Here is a 17346-nt window from a genome sequence, read left to right as displayed (position 1 = left end):
ATTTAGCCTAATGATCATAAGACATCCCACCATAGTTATGCTCCTTCTTTTTAAATAGGATGTTTTCATGTTATGCCAAATGTTCATTGGACAAATGACCATTATGCAAAATGGCCCTTGATCATTTAATTAATTATGCCAGACGACTTCTTGCCATATGGACTCCCTACGGAACATTTTGTATATATCGTAAATAGGATGACTGAAACAAGGGTGCATCACTAGGTACATTGTGCACAATTTAGGTGATTATAAAACGAAGCAATTTGCAGAGGCGTCCCGTGAGGAATTTGATTACCTGTGCACTGACTCGCACAAACCGTTTATTTTGAATCATGAATACGAATTTTTCAATTGATTTTTTAAAATGTATTTCAGCTTAAAATGTAATTTCTTATTATTAACACCTTAAAATGTAATTTCCAATACTGTATGCAATCTTGAAGTGTCTGGAAGCTATTATATTTGTTGCTTATTGGACGTATTTTTTGTTTGTTTTCTTCGTTTCAATCACTAGTTGTAAGTTTTAAGAATTTTGGATGATTCCAATATACAATGTTTAGGGAAAAGGAAAATTCTCAAAATTTCGCTGATACCAAGGCGATGAAAGAAAAATTTTGCGTATTAATCGCGGTCCCATAGTTTGATAATATTTGACATAAAACTGTATATTTACAGTAAAAATGACCTTTATATGCATAAATTTTAATCACTTTTCGTATTTTTCGAACTGAGATAATAAGTTTAATATCATATTATCAAATTTAAAGCAAGAAGAAAGACGTTTAACTTGAAACTAAACGAATAGCACATTTTTTTATATGAAACTCGGCTTACAAATAAATAAACCATTGTTATGAGCAAAAATCTGAACTTTTCTGAGATTATCATATAAACCTTCAGAATTCAACTATTTACGCGTTATTTTCCAAGTTTCGCGATGAACGATAAATTCCGTGGATTTCGTGACTTTCGCGAAATTCCGAATATCCATTATTCCTAACGTTGTTATTCTATATAATAATTCTTATTATTTACAGCTTGTCAATTGTATCACGATATCTTAGCTTTTTAACGATGTCCAGCGCTGGTACATCTCTTTTTGTGGATACATCAAAGCTTTCAAGTGAAATTATGACTGACTGTTGAACGCTGAAACCCACTTTACGCCCACCGCAATTTATCAGTTGTTGGTCTGTTGAGCAAGAAAAACTTTATTCACACATAGTTTATAAATCAATTCAAAGCCACATGAATTTTGTGTATTTAATAAGATAAAACATAATCAATTTGGCCAATATGTTTATAACATCTAGTATTGGTTCCAATCAATATTGCGCCTACTATCGCGCGACACCTGGAAGCTCCATGCAACATACATACACACAAAGCATGTATGGCGTTGACGCTTTCTCTTCCAACAGCAGACGTTGGTTGGTTGGTTTGACTTTATTAACGAGATTTTTAGCCCTGGGCTAGTTCATCTCGGGACCAACAGCAGACGTCGTGACGCCAGTTGCGCGCGCTTTCTCAATTCTTGCAAAAAAAATGCGAGCGTCATGGGCAATTTCTCTCTCGGGTGCACAAATTGGAGTGAACCAGATTTTACCTATACAACGCCACTGTTGCTCTAGAAATGTCAACACAAATGCACATTCCTGCTGTGTCCATACACGCTATTTTCGTGCACAAGAAAGAGTGCACGGCTGAAATGAACATTCTCTGCAATACGATGGAGACGCATGGCAGTTTGTCTTGTTTGCTTCGCTGTTTTCGCTTGCTGGATGAGCAAGACCATGGGGGGAGAATCAAACGGTTTGTTCACTGAGGGCGATGGACCAGTTGAAGGTGAAGAAATCAAACAACATTTTCAAGCAACTACACATTATGAATGTTGGAAGTATTGAGAATTATAATATATATATATTGAATTTGTTAGTTTGAAATCTTTGACTGTGCAGTGCACCAAGTGCACCTTAGGACGAGACGCCACTGAATTTAGGTGACTATAAAACGAAGCTTTTTAGCTACAGGCCAGGCGGAGCATTACATAACACTAGACAATGAACACAGGCGCTTCCCGAAGTAATACCGTAAGGTGGTTCCGGGGAGAAAAGGCCAAGGGGCCTATGCGCTGTTTTTGGGGGGTGTCGCACAGTGGGACGAAATAAAAAAAAGTGGGACATGTGTGTTTGTGCTGAAACTATTGAAACATGTTCTACGAAGTTTCATCATTTCTCGAAAACTTATTCAAATAGTCTCAAGTCAGAAAAAAGGGCAAACTTACTTTATCGATCCTACGTGTTTCGCAGACAAAATTCCACACGTTCCGCTCTTACACAACTTGATTTTTCACTTATAAAACGTTTAATTCTGGAATTACAAAACGGCGTAAGTAAGAATTCCAACTTTCGCAACTCAACCGCTACTTTCACTGCTCCGTTCTATGGAGAGACAAAGTGACTTAACCACGAATCAAAACAAAACACTACTTGAGCCGATTTTACACTGGTACAAAAACGGCGAAAGTAACGGCTTATCATTTTGTTATAATATTTTTTGCGGGAAATAATAGAAACTACCTAGTTTTTGAACGCAAGCTGATTGTATGCAAAATTTGAGCGATATACACGACGAAAATTGTTTAAAATGTAATTTATTTTAAAACAGTTCTAGAAGACAGGTTGTGATTTCTCTTAATTAGTTTTCTCAAAACCATATGAAAGTTACTTACGTCGATTTGAAAAAGTAATCGAGATTTGTTGAGTACTTTGTTTACTGTCGAAATTGAAAACTGTCTAAGAAAATATTGTAGGCAACATCATTTCTTGAAAGTTTGTCGAAGACGCGCGTTATTTATTAGGTACTGAAAGACCACACACTACTCGCCAACGACGAATAGTTGTTAGACGAGATTTGTATAGTGCGGGCTCCCAATGGGTCGCGACGTCCTCAAACGGCCGGTTACGGAACATGAATCCGTTTCTCGATAAATACTTTTTAATTATGATCTCATCGATAATGCTGTTCCAGAGTTGTAGTTATGTTGTAGAAGTTCATAAATAATGGGTCCTCATAATGTGCTGTCGATCATGATTGTTACAGAAAGCGAAAATGTGAGAATCATTCTCAATTTTCTCTTGGTTATATTTTGCTTACAAAGCGAATAAAAAAATGTGGCTAAAATTGTCGATAAGTTGCCTTTTAATGAAATGTTTTAAATTATAAATCACATAGCTTAGCTTAGACTGACTACACATATCAATGGTTGCTATTCCGTGATTGACCGAAGTCAGTGAAAATGCACAAAGAATCAACTAGAAGTTCGGCTGGGATTGGCCATAATCTTCTTCAATGTGCATAATTCAGTGCCTCTATTTATACATGGTCAATAACGGCGCCGGCCACGTCCTTGCAGTCAGGTGGGATTTGGGGAAGGAATGTTAGTGTGTAACCTTTGCTATTTGGAGACCGTGTTTGCCTCTGCATCTCCACCAATGTTACTGGGAGGGATGTTTGTTAATGGGAATGATCGTTGGGTCACAGGATTCACTTTGATAAGCGATTAGACCATGATAAATTATGATTTGTGAGGTATATACAAATGTAGAATTTCTACAGCTGTCAGCGCGAAGGCATGTGTTATTATATTTTACTTATTTGAAAAGAAACAAAAAACTCGATTGGTTGGAACATCATAGAACACTCTTATTCTTATGCCGACACTTACAGTGGCGAACCATCCAAAGTTTGTTGAATAAAGTGAACCTTTCACAAGTCTACACTTGTAGTGTCGAACCATTCAAAGTTTTTTTTTCTTAATTACAAAAATAAAGGTAAAAAGGGGTGTTCTGAAAAAAAAAAATGTTGAACATAAATAATTCATGAATCAAAGTTTGTGTCGACACTCACAGTGACGAACCATTCATAGTTTGTTGAAAATTCATATTAACTTCCCACCATTGTAACGATTAAATGTGCAATCATACATATTTTATAGAATAGAAATAGTAGCATGAAACGAGCTCACCAATTGATCCGTTATCCTTGACTGAGCAGCCACAATCCACTCTCAGCTTCACTCGTTTGCTCGGCTAAATAAAAGCACTCAGACCCGAAAAGGAAAAAAAAACAGAAACTAACGACTGCTCGGGCTTTCTTGACGCACTGCCCAGTAGCAAGCGTCAAGGTCGAAGGATCAAACAGAACTAACCGATCGCGGCATTTTTTCACTTAGGTACTCTAACCGAACTAACCGATCACGCCACTTTTTCTCTTACTAGACGCGCGACATGTTTGATCCTGCCCTCGTCGCTCGCCCCCGCAGAAGCAAGCGTCAAGGTTGAAAGATCAAACAGAACTAACCGATCGCGGCACTTTTTCACTTACTCTAACCGAACTAACCAAACACGCCACTTTTTCTCTTACTAGACGCGCGACATGTTTCCTGTCCAGCAAAACGCACGAGAACGAAACACAAACTCCCGGCGTCCCGCAAACGCGCGAAACTAAAAACAATAACAAACTCCCGGCGTCCCGAAAACAAACTGTCTTGCTTGGGCTCTCCGAAGCACTGCCTGTTTCAAATTATAAATCACATACGTCACTTACTTGTATGCATTTAGCTCCTCCTTGAGTAGAGTGATCTCTTGCTGATTCACTGTTGAGTTTTTGAATAACTTGAAATACTCCATTGGTACTTTCAAATACGACTGCAGTCTATACTTAAGGTATCCATGATTGGCACGTTTGTCAATCAGAACCTGTAAGCAAATATAGCAATCAAAACATTAAACTCAATTGTTTCTAGATTTACCTCGTCCTCAACTCACTTTAATCACTTTTTCATAATCACTATTGCTACTACTGGCGGTTTCTTCCTGGGTTCCCGATTCGTTGTTCGTTGTGTAACACACCAGGGGGGCCACCTTGAAGTAGTAGTCATTGTTCCTACACTCCGCCAGATACGATTCCTCCTCGTCGTCATCGTCCGTGTCCTTGAAACCATTGGTGGAAATACCGTTGGTGAAATGCAAATTGCTGACGTCGCCATTCAACTGCGTGTGAACGTCGTCTTCCACCAGTGTTCGGTCGTTGTCACTCAAGCTGCTGTCCTCGCTATTGCTGTCCGTATTGGCCATATGCACGTCTGCTGCGTTACCATTCATTTGAGGATGCACTTTGGGAACGTACGGTGGAATGGACAACTTTTTCAAAGTGTCTGAAATGTAACAAATTGTGATTAAATGAAGGCAATCAATATGTCGCGGCGCAAGTGGGTAAGTGGGGTATGCGAATGTTTCAGTGAATATGGAAATTTATCTTCCAAACTTATGTTTAAGGCTAAGTAGCTCGTCATTCGTTTTGGCAGCCATATTGACATTGCGGTCCACATTTTCAAAATGATTTTTTGTCAGTATACTGGCACACATATCTAGTTTCTAGAAGTGGAGTTATTCCGGGTCAGTTCACTGGGTCAGGTCGGATGAGAAGGGTACTGTGCGTTTGTGCCCCTGGAGGTAGGCAAATTACAAGTCACAGATAATCTCTGGAATCGGTTATAATGTGGCCACTACATTTCGAAATTTTAAGAAAATTGCATCGGTGTAAACCTTTTGAGAAACGATTGAATTGGATAACTATGAGTTTTGCATTTGATTAATCCTATAAATGATCACTTTCGGGTCCCGGGACCCCTCAAACTTACGATAAAGTGGCCAATTTTATCTGAACGTCTGTGCCAAGCTTATGGGAACGCATTTTAGTGCACAATTATGTTTGATTTCTACTTTTCGAGAATTGAAACGATTTAGTATCCAACAAATCTATAGCCGGTTCTTCCGGGCGTTACGTCCGAATGGCCACATCCGGTATATTTTAAACGGTGCCAAACTCTTCATTTATTATGTCAGATCTCAATGATTTATGAAAATTGAAATGATTATCATTGCAAATAAATAAAGATGTATTTTCAAAAACTGTAAACTCCCCATCCCCCTGGTTTTTAACCAGATTTCCTTATTCATTAACAACCCCTTTCTTTCTATCAATATGAGATGAACCAGCCTAGGGCTGAAAGTTTCAATAATAAGAAAGAGAAAAAAAAAAATAAATAAATAAAAGTAACTTGACATGTCCCAAAAACAAGCCCTTTTTTACCCGACTTGATCCAGCATTTTTTACGCCGAATTAACAGTTCGTTAAACGATTACCGACTGCTCGGTTGTTTTGACAGCTGAGCTCAAAAATGCGAATCACCGAACAATCTGTAATTTATTCGTTTTTTACCCACTTGCCCCACGGTACCTTATATAAAAGTAGTTCAACGTAAAGAAGGCGAGGAAAGCTTACCTGGTTCCATATTTGGTAGAACAAAGTAGATTCCAATCAGATGGTCCAACGTGGACACAAACTGTTTGAATTTGTTGCAAAACTCCGTATCATCCGGGTTGTTGACCGCTACAAATACCTTCGAGTATTCAATCATGTCTTCCTCCTTCAGGGTGGCATCGTTGTTGGACAAAATTTTGCTGTCCTTTTTGTAATCGTTTAATGCCAGGATCAGAGTTTTCTCATACAACCCAAACTTGCGTGCCAGAATTTGCTTGAAATCCAACACCGTTTGAGTTTTGCTCATTCTAACCGAAAAGGGTCCGTCGACGTCCCGGTTGGCCAAATCCACACGGTAAACCTTTGTCATCAATCCGTCCCGAAGGTATGGTTCGAATACTTCGTGCTCTTCGCGTGTCTCTAGCAACAGCTCGCTGGATCTTTTGAGTTGTCCCATTATCTCATCAATCTTCGCAAAAAAGAAACAATCTTTAGCTTAAGCTCCATAGAAAACTCCATCTAGCCTTACCCTCTCTTCCTCCTGTCCTTCGAAGCTTTTTTCAATCCACTCCGTGTTGCGATCGTATCCTACTAACCTGCAGCGCTCCAGTGGAACAATACCCTTCACCTGTAGCACCCTGTAAGCTTCCTCCAGTGCCTCCGACAACGTACTATCATTGAGGAGGTACATTTTGTAGCTCTTGATGGCTCTTGTGCGTGGGTTATCGAAGTACACCTTCACCGTCACCGCATCGCTGTCTACTTTGCTGCGACAGCCATCGGAATCGCGAATTTTGATTGCCAGTTTCTGGAAACGACAAAACACGATAACCTCATGACTTCTATAAATGGTATCAAAGTCTGTATAGTATGAACTTACCTTAATGTGTTCTGGAAACTCCTCCTCCTTAATGGGCGAGGTATTTTTGGACGAGTCGATCTGGCGGTACATCAACATGTAAGCGTTGGTACTGGAGCTGTACGCTCCGGAGTAGTATGCCTTCGAGGTGCCTCCACCAAAGGATTTTTGAATGTCGTCTTGCGTAATCTACAGAAAGAACATAAAGTTATTTATTGAGTGTTTCAACACTTTGATGCTGTGGTGTTCTTACAGGTGAAACTGTCTGATCGTTAAACGAGTACCACTTGCTGCTGTTGAAATCCTTGATGTAGGCATAGTAATGACCTCCGGAAGCACTGCCCGAGTGGATCATGATGGCGAACAGTTCGTATACGTACGGACCGGGAGCGTTGAAGTTGCTTACTGATGGAGATTTGCTGTCGCCGTTCAGCTCCATGTCAATTCCCTCGTCGTCCTCCTAGAATGTGGAATGGGATAAAATGGGAAAGTATTGGTCAAAACACTAGATTTAAAAATTATTCACAATTTGTGGGGTGCAGCAAACTCGGCTTTATTGAGTAAACCATACTAAGGTTCGAATCTCGTCGATCGAGTACTTTTCGGGTTAAATATTATCAACTGCCCTTCTTCAGCCTCATGCCTGAGTCTAAATAAGAGTGGTATTATGTTTATGCTGTTAGTTAGCATAAAATATCACTTGACTTTGCATTGAAATTAGGCACACAATGTGATTTTGCCTTCTTGCAATTGGTGTAGCGACGTACAATGCGATTATCGAATTTTATCGCGAATCCGATTAAGCGTGATTATATCATGAATCGCATCACCAACCATTGGTGACTCCCAGATCTTTACCTTATCCCACTAATCGAATATCCTATCCATGACAACTGTGGAGATGCAGAGGTATGCTCGGTCTCTAGTAGCAACTGTTGTCCCCGATGACCGTAAGGACGTGACCGGCACCGTTATTGACTTTTAAAATTTGAGCTCTCGATTTGTTTGTTTCAGGTGCATGCCCAAGGATTTCTCCGGATATAACTTTGAACATTTTTCTTCAGGAGTTCATTCCGTGATTCTTTTAGGGACTTCCTGAATGATTCCCGCAAAATTTTCGTTTAACCAGAGAGGCGTCGCTTGGTCTCATTGTAAACCTCTGCACCTCTAATTTAGTGTCATTTCATTTTTGTCATTATTAGGTACCTTGAGTTCAGACCATTTTGGGATGGTCGGTTGGGGTGCAACACGTTGGTGTATCACGGTCGCTCCCTAGAGCGACAGATCGTATTGCTGACCTCTCAGCGCGGAGCTGAGTGATAAAGAGATAGAGCGCGACGGCTTTCGCGGCTTCTCTGCAGTCTCGGCTAATGGGGATCCACTGAGTGCTCCACCCTGGCTACGGGTGTCGTTCGTTCTGGCACTGTGAGATCACGCGGCGTCTGGGGAACGCAAATCGATCGTCGATGAACGGAAGGCGATGGGCTTGAGCGTCGCTGGTTGGGAGCGGCGCTGGGAGAGTCGCAGCGTTCTCCTGTAGCGTGCGGGATTTTCCTCTCAACGATTTCACCGGAAGGGGATGAGCACCGTTGCGCGTAGGCTCGCGCTGATGCGCGTGAGACCGTTGATGCGCGTGAAAGCGGCGATGCGCGTGAAAGCGGCGATGCGCGTGGAAATCTCGATGCGCCGACAAGCTTGGGGATTCTAAATCCTAAAATAAAAACCCTTCGTTCAGGGAAAGCGATGCTTTTTTATGCTTATCACTCACACAGTGTACTATATTAATCAACGGATTAACTATTATCCTGCAAACTCAACTATTTACCAAGCACAGAACTGGTTTATAGGTATTAAGTATCTTTCTCTAATCGAACTGACCTGAAACTGGCCTACGTGTGACTCAATCGCTTGCCTTCACAAAAGTGATTTGGTGGCATTCCCTTCTACATGCCTCAACTCAGGCTCAACAATACAAATTCGCAAAACTGGTAAACACCTATTGTTCAAAATTCGCAGTGCTAAAATATCTGCAATGCAGATATATCTCAGCCAATCCATATCTGCCGCGTAGCCCGATCCGAAGATACTCTTTCGCATTTCCTCTTATGGTATGCGCCGCGATCCCTATTGCAATCCTTATTGCTGGGGGCGTGAGCCATCTCAATCCGAATGCACTCAAACTCTACACTTCGTTTAACTATCTGTATCTGGACGGTGGGAGAGAGATTGGGTGGACCATAGATCAGTGTTGCATTTGAACGCGTTCAGTTTGCGTTCCAGTTCAAATTTTTGAACGAGAGATGAAGTAGGCTTGAACATTGATCAATTCAAAATCATAATCTTGCACGCAAGTTCACTGTTTGCTGCGTTCTCGTGCAAAATTAGAACGCGTTCAGTTCACTTTTGGCTCGCGTTCAGTTTGAAATGCATCACTGCCATAGATTCCGTCACGCGAGTGTCGCAATTCCTCTTTTTCTTAAGAGATGGCACTGCCACATGCTGTCAGTTGCGCAATATTCATATTGTGATGGGATTCCTAAGGAATCACATAGCAATGTATTAGAAAGTCGTTACAAATTCAACCAACACTTTTTTTCAATTTCAACGACATGGTTGATAAGCCAATGGCTACCGCTTCTGCTTCATAAGCAGAAGGTCATGGGCTCAATCCCAGGCCCGTCCTTTTCCTTGTACTTTGTAGTTGTATCTCTCACTTGCTTCTATCTTCCACTTTTAATATATCACAGTTGATCTATCACAGTTCATTCCATGTGCTAGAACCAGAGACGGACATAAAAAAAAACGTTTCCCTATGCTTCAATTCTTCCATCATTATAGCACGCCTTTCCTACGCCTAATACATAGGCAGTCTACTAACCAAACAGAAAGCCTCTCTGCCACAAATTAACGATCTCTACACCTTCTTGCATGAACATGGCGTAGATGCAGAGGTATATCCGGTGTACTGTGGGAGCCAGTTTAATGCATCATCAGTTCCTCCCCCTTCTCCTGATTGGTCTGCATTCTGACGTGGCAGGCACCATTGTTGCCTAAGAATAGAAGATCACTAGCACTTACACACTGAGAGTGTCTGTTAGTTCCGAGCAGTCATTTGGTTGGTTCCTTGTGTATGTGCAGCTTATCTAGCGATACAAGAGTAGCAACCAAGGGCGGCCAATCAAGCTCAAGCTTAATTCAACCAACGCTTTTGTCAATTTTAAAAATACTTCTAAGAATTACTCTAGAGATTCCTTCGAGAAATTTTCCATATATTCTTCCAAAAAATTCCCAAGGAAGTCCTTGGGGAATTTCTCCAGGTAAACATTAACATTTCAATGGTCTCGCTGTTGTACTTTGTACTACACTTGTGGAAAAACCTCGTTTGTCATACGCAGCATGAGCATGGTTCTGAGGGAAAAAACGCGCAACATCCTCATATAATCTCCGATTGATCTCCTGATGAACTTCTGCCAACTTCTAGGCCCTTGAGGAAATCTTGGAAGATTCTCTGAAGGCTAAAATAATTATTGGGAATGTTACCAAATCAAACCCGCGATAATGCAAGATTTTCTGGAAGAATCGCCGAAAACTTTAGACAGAGTTTCGGAGAAATTAGTGTACAGGAACAATTTTACTGGAATAATTACTAAAGCACTTGCCCTAGATTCCCTGAATGATCTTTAGAAAAATCTATAGAGAATTACTCGAGAAACTTTCGGGGCAGACTGCTGGGATAGTCTGTAGACAAAATACTGGAAAAACTGTGGAGGAATCTCTGGACGAATGGCATACTGGAAAAATAATTGAAATAATTCCTGCAAAAGCTCTTGTATGAGCCGCTGTTGGTTTTCCTAAAACTCAGATCAAATGTTTTGGTAAAAGCTGAAACCTACCTGTGTCATAAACTGATCATTCGGTGTGGTAGTGGTGGATGACACGGACGTTCCATTCTGGAAGGATGAATCCTCTTCGAGGGCCGAGCCACTGTCTGTGGTACTGCATTCGTCGTAGGTCTTCATGAAATTCTCCGCTGTTTCCATCTGCATTGCTGACGGAACCGATCCAACACCATTCACGCTTGCAGTGGAATCAGTTGCAGTCGCCGTGCATTTATCGACACCTACTGTTGTACTGTTGACGAAGTTGTTCAAATTCAACGTCTGTGGGAACGTGACTCTGAAACAGACAATGCAAAATTGAAATTAATTTATGCAAAGGATACAAACCATTCAACAACATACTTATCATTAAGTTTGATTCGATGGAACGTCTGGTAATCAAAGTCGAACCGTTTCAAATGCAACGTCAAAATGTACGGGAATTTGGTAAACTTGAGCCCCTTATGGGCATCGCATTTTTTATTGCAGGTTTCACAATGGTATTGATTGTTTCCATCTAGGATCTCCGGTTGAACGAAGGCCCTCAAGGCATCTTCAATGTTCTCATAGGCCACTGTGCTGCCGAAGGGCCGAACCGGTAGCGGGATATCGAGGAACTTGTCTTCCCGTTGCTTTTCGGTATTACAATCTAGACATTTGACGTAATCGATCATTTTACCCTCGTATAAGCGATTGATCAAATCCGCCTGTTTGGTGTTTTTAAACTTTTGCTCCAATGCATCGAACATCACACGACATAATTCTTGGATATCATGCTGCTGCCATCCTTCAGCCGAATCCCAGCCGAAACTACGCGTCAGATCAGTCGTTTCCACCGATGATTTAGGCGAAGTCTGCAGGTTAACGAACAACTTCTGTAATTGATAGGGAATCGATTTCGCTTCATCTTTTCCATCGAATTCCCATTTGTATAGAGCATTCCGGAACTCTGGGGTCATGAAGAGTGCTTGCAGCAAACTGTTAAGATAACAGGTCATAGCCTGATTCACTAGACCCCGATAGTTGTTGGACGAAGACTGTGCATGGTCGTCGACATAGCGTCGCAACCGTGATGTTGTAACCGATTGGGATTCGGTAGGGTTCATGTCATAGAAAACTGGCGCCGGCAGCGGTGGAGGAGCAGGCATGTTGTGATTGGAGGACTCAACGGGGCTCGCCGAAGCGCCCAGATCAAAACCGTCATCGGAAGACATGTCCGTTTGAACTGTGATAGCCTAGACAATTGAAATAAATGAATTGATCATCAGAAATCAAAGTGTAATTTACTATTTCTCCTACTCACCGCACTGGAATAATCCTCCACTTTCGGTTGGATATGCACCGTAGTCCTTTTGCCAAGCTCAATTCCTACATCTGTAATATTTTTCTGTTTCTTATCATGCAAAGTAAGCTAAAATGAAATAGAATAAAGAAACACATAATTAAAACAAGGAATTTAATTTGGAGCGCGTAAAAATGTTACCCCAACTTTTGATACACCCTCTCCAATTCTAATATTAGCACCCGCGCGGGTGGGAAACTTTGCCACCATACCACAAACGCATGACAGCTGTTTTCCACGAATGATTCAACTGCGTCGCTGCAAGCCAGTATCGCCACAGACCAATTAGTCACCGACTTACCGGTTTGTTTATATGATACTACAGAATCTAGCGTAAACGGTTAATGACTGTCAATTAAACTAAAATAATCTTATAAGAAAAATAATCCTGCATTTTTCTGGAATATTGTGCCCAGGATATGGCGAGAGTTCAACAGTGAATCGTTATGAAAACTACATATTTGCAAGTAGTTCTAAACAAGCGACCTGGTCAGCGCTGGTAAAGTATTTTAAAGGTAGCAACTTTAGAGGGGTCTATGCTTGACAAAAAGAAACAGGAATTCCCACAATGATTTTTTTATCAGCATTTATTCAACAAAGTGCTTAGTTCTCCAGGAATAGGATTTTCTTCAAAATTACAATTAAGGACATCTTCAAGGATTCGTGCACTAATATCAGTAGCGGTAAACGCTCAGCTATTCAGCTAAACCAAGCTGAGGTTAGTGGGTTCGAATCCCATCTGTTGAGGATATTTTTGTAAAGGAAATTTTCTCGACTTCTCAGGGCACAGACTTTAGACATCGTACCTGCCACACTGCCAAAATGTTCAATTGCCAAGGAAAGCGCTTAATTAATAGCTGTAGAAGTGCTCATACGAACACCAGCTGAGTAGCAGGTTCTGTTCCAGTTTGAACGTAACGCCAGAAAAAAAAAGAAAGAAAAATCTTCAAATCTTCAATGGGTCGTCGAAGCATTATTTTCAATTAACTTGATAAAACCTCTCCAACAATATATGGCACTCGGTTCATGGCTGCCTCTCACCATCCTTGACTGCGACGCACGCTCTCCAGGTCCTGGTGCACCTGGTCAATCCACTCAGCTCGATGCCCCCACGCCTTCTTGTTTCGAACGGTTTCAAAGCGATCACCATCTTTACATGGCTGTTATACCACATTCTTGCACATACTCTGCCCAGCGTATCCTTTGGATTTGGTCTTCTTTCGCCGCCACATACAGTTCTCCAAGCACCCGGCGTCCAAAAAACTCAAAAGGGCAGCCACGAAAGTCCATCACCTTGCCATAGTCCCCGGCGGGATTCGAACGAACTACACACCGTCTATCGATGCTTTAATAAATCTTGTGAGCTTCCGGGAAAGCTGTTCTAATCCATGATCTTCCATAGCTCTACACGGTCAATACTGGCGTAGGCCGCTTTGAAATCGATGAACAGGTGGTGCGTAGGGACTTGGTACTCAAGGTATTTCTGAAGGATTTGCCGCACGGAAAAGATCTGGCCCGTTGTCGAGCGGCCACTGATGAAACTTGCTTGATAACTTCCCACGAGCTCGTATGCAATAAGTGATAGACGACGAAACATAGTCTAGGATAGCACTTTATAGGCGGCGTTTGGGATAGTGATTGCACGATAATTTGCACACTCCAGTTTGTTGCCCTTTTTGTAGATGGGGCATATAACGCCTTGCTTCCACTCCTCCGGTAGCTGTTCCATCTCCCAGATTCTGACTATCAGTCGATGCAGACAAGCGGCTAACCTCTCCGGGCCAGCTTAATAGGTTCGGCTACGATACCATCCTTTCGAACTGCCATGTTGTTCTTGAGCTGTTGAATCCCAATCTTAACTTCCATCATCGTGGGAGCTGGTAAGTTCCCACTGTACGCTGAGCTGACTTAGCCATCACCTTTGCTGCATTGATCTTCTATGCCTGTGTCCTCTACACTATTCACTGTTTCCGCATCAGTCTGTATCGTTCCATGTTTTTTCGCGTACCATACTGCAGCATTGCAGGCCGCGCTGCATTCTTCTCCTCCAAAACCTCATGACAATCCTCGTCGAACCAATCAATTCTTGAACTTCGTTCCACGGACCCGACGATGCTTTCGGCAGCGCCGGTAATGACTGCTTTGAGTGTCCTTTGGCAGTCCTCTGGAGGGGTACCATCGAGCTCGCCCTCATGTGGCAACGCTGCTTCAAGATGCTGCGCGTACGCTTTGGCGACATCTGATTGCTTCAGTTGCACTAGATTGTACCGATATGGGCGACGGTACCGTACATCGTTGATGAGGAAGAAGAAAGCAGCGCTCAGACGGTTTACCAAATTTCGCACATGGTCATCAAAATGCTACTACGTTAGACTCAACTATGAATACAAGCGTTTGAGTCGTTTCTGTTTTCATCGTCATCAGAGTAAAATACAACGCCGACTAAAATTACATCCCAAATCCTTCTGGAGTTAGGTGAACGAACAGCGGAAGCAAGTTGGTTTGCCATCATCCATAACATTCAACGGCACTACTGCGTCTAACCTAGAAAAAATCTGTAATCTGTTCTCAAACAAATTTGCAAGTGTGTTTGTAAACGAACAGCTTTCCGTCGATTCCATCAATACCGCGGCCAACAATGTGCCTTTGGCTAATCAAACGCTTAGCAGCATACACCTTACTCAAGAAACGATCTCGAAAGCGGCATCAAGCCGGGGCCAGACGGTGTTCCAGCTGCTTTTGTGAAAAGAATGATCGGCAGCTTGTTGGAACCGCTTCACAAGGTATTTCAGCTTTCGCTAACCAGCGGTACATTTCCGACTTGCTGAAAACAGCCGAAATGTTTCCCGTGTAGGTATAAGAAAGGAAGCAAGCGTGACGTTGAATGCTGTAGCTAAGCTGTTCGAGCTGGTGGTCATGGATTCGCTAAGCGCACACTGCAGACAGTATTTGAGTGCTGATCAACATGGATTCACTATCGGCCGCTCTACTACTACCAACTGAGAATATGAATGTTCGGGCCCAGACGGACGTGATTTACACCGATCTATCTGCGGCATTCGATAAGCTAAACCACGATATTGCAATCGCCAAACTCGATAGACTTGGAGTTGAAGGTAGCCTTTTGAGATAGTTCCGCTCTTACCTCACTGATCGTCAATTAGTGGTAGCTTTAGGAGAATATCAATCACCCTGCTTTTACGCGTCATTAGGCATACCGCAAGGCAGTCTTCTGGTTCCGTTGATTTCCTTCTGTATTTTAACGACGTACACTTTGTTGTGGAAGGGCGTCGACTGACGTTCGCAGACGACCTAAAAAATGTTCTGCGAATATGCTCAATTGAAGATTGCCGTTATCTCCAGGACCAGATAAACGTCTTCGCTGGATGGTGTGATCTCAACCGACTAGTCGTCAATCCAGCAAAGTGCTTCGTAATAACCTTTTCACGGAAGAAACAGCCGATAATCTTCGAGTATAGCATTTTTGATATGCCAATCGAACGAGTGCAGTGCGTTAAGGATTTGGGTATTCTGTTGGATTCGCAAGTGACATTCTCCCATCATATCGCTTAAAGCATCAAGAACGCTTGGCTTCGTCTTTAGAACTGCAAAGAACTTTACCGACATCTTTTGCCTGAAAGCGTTATAGGGGAATGTGGGGCAAGATGAGCACCCGGGGCAAGATGGGCACCCCTAGTTTGTGTCGTTTCTACCGATTTTTTTCAAAAAATTATTTGGGGTTCTAATGAATATCATTAAATTGATATGATGGCCATAAATTTCAGCTAAGAAATCAACAGCGCAACGTAAATATTGTCAAAAATACATAGATGTCCAAAAATTTAACTTTTCATAAAGATTTGAACATTTAAAAGTGATATTTTTGTTGCGTAAACAAATTAATTCATACGGTTTTGGCCGTATGGTTATAGAATAATCTTCTGTAGATAATCAGGAGCAAAACTTTTATTAAATTTAAAAAATATTTCATTTGTTTTGATTGTATTAATAAATTTACACCCTTGGGGCAAGATGAGCACCATGTTCAAAATTAAGTAAAAGTGTGAAATTATAGAACCACATTTAGCTGTGGGCTTGACTTACGGTATCTTCTTTGCACAAAACAATTTTTTCTAAAAAATGTATAAAAAAACAACAAGCTAAATCGTTTTTTAAGTATAATCTTAACAATTTATGAAAAGTTATTTATTTTCTGATAAAAGTTTTTTAATCTAAGCTAGTTGAAGATAAATATTATCAGATATTAAAGATAATATATTGAGATATTGCAAGCATTGAAAAATAATAGTTTTCTCTAGTAAATTGCATCTTTTTATGGGGGTGCCCATCTTGCCCCGCAGTTTTTTTGACCGATGATAAAAAAGCCATTTTTTAACGTGTTATTTGGAAAACTATTTATCACTTTTCAAAACTTTTAATGGTTGTAGGTCAAAGTAATAATGTAAAAGCTAAGAATGGTTACCAATTTTACCAAAATAAGAACGTTTAAGCAGGCGTAAATCGCGCTTATCCTTAGGGTGCTCATCTTGCCCCGCCTGACCCTACTGTTCCCTCGTTTGAGCAACATTGGAATATGGATCTGCGGTCTGGAGTCCGAAGTACAACAACGGATGCGAGCGAATCGAACCAGTTCAACGGAGATTTCTTCGTTTTGCACTTCGGAGGCTACCTTGGAGAGACCCTTTACGTCTTCCGAGTTACGAGTGCCGCTGCCAACTGATCGATTTGCAACCTTTGCGAATTCGAAGAGACGTTTGTAGAGCTGTAACCGTCGCCGATACTCTAAACGGGAGAATCGATTGTGAAGCTATCCTGCAACAAATGCATCTCAACTTGCAACCTCGTCCACTGCGGAATAGTTCGATGATGAGGCTTCCATTTCGTCGCACCAATTATGGAATGAGCAATGCTGTTCA

At 41.6% G+C, this 17346-nt stretch overlaps 1 protein-coding gene across 4 annotated transcripts in view; it reads right to left on the bottom strand.

The window, feature by feature from the left end:
* LOC5577461 (ubiquitin carboxyl-terminal hydrolase 64E) overlaps positions 1 to 17346 on the bottom strand; it is a 67936-nt gene that overhangs the window by 10254 nt on the left and 40336 nt on the right. For all 4 annotated transcript variants that reach the window (XM_021843406.1, XM_001663337.2, XM_021843408.1 and 1 more), the window contains 9 exons: positions 12371 to 12478; positions 11431 to 12302; positions 11083 to 11365; positions 7443 to 7649; positions 7211 to 7378; positions 6860 to 7138; positions 6352 to 6799; positions 4833 to 5221; positions 4612 to 4763 (listed from right to left, as the gene is read on the bottom strand). In XM_021843406.1, the coding sequence (XP_021699098.1) occupies positions 4612 to 4763; positions 4833 to 5221; positions 6352 to 6799; positions 6860 to 7138; positions 7211 to 7378; positions 7443 to 7649; positions 11083 to 11365; positions 11431 to 12302; positions 12371 to 12478 (2906 nt within the window). The remainder of the gene's footprint in view (positions 1 to 4611; positions 4764 to 4832; positions 5222 to 6351; positions 6800 to 6859; positions 7139 to 7210; positions 7379 to 7442; positions 7650 to 11082; positions 11366 to 11430; positions 12303 to 12370; positions 12479 to 17346) is intronic.

Source organism: Aedes aegypti, chromosome 2, assembly GCF_002204515.2.
Source record: "Aedes aegypti strain LVP_AGWG chromosome 2, AaegL5.0 Primary Assembly, whole genome shotgun sequence".
Lineage (NCBI taxonomy): Eukaryota > Metazoa > Arthropoda > Insecta > Diptera > Culicidae > Aedes > Aedes aegypti.
The sequence above is the reverse complement of the archived record's forward strand: the minus strand, read 5'-3'. Positions and strand labels throughout refer to the sequence as shown.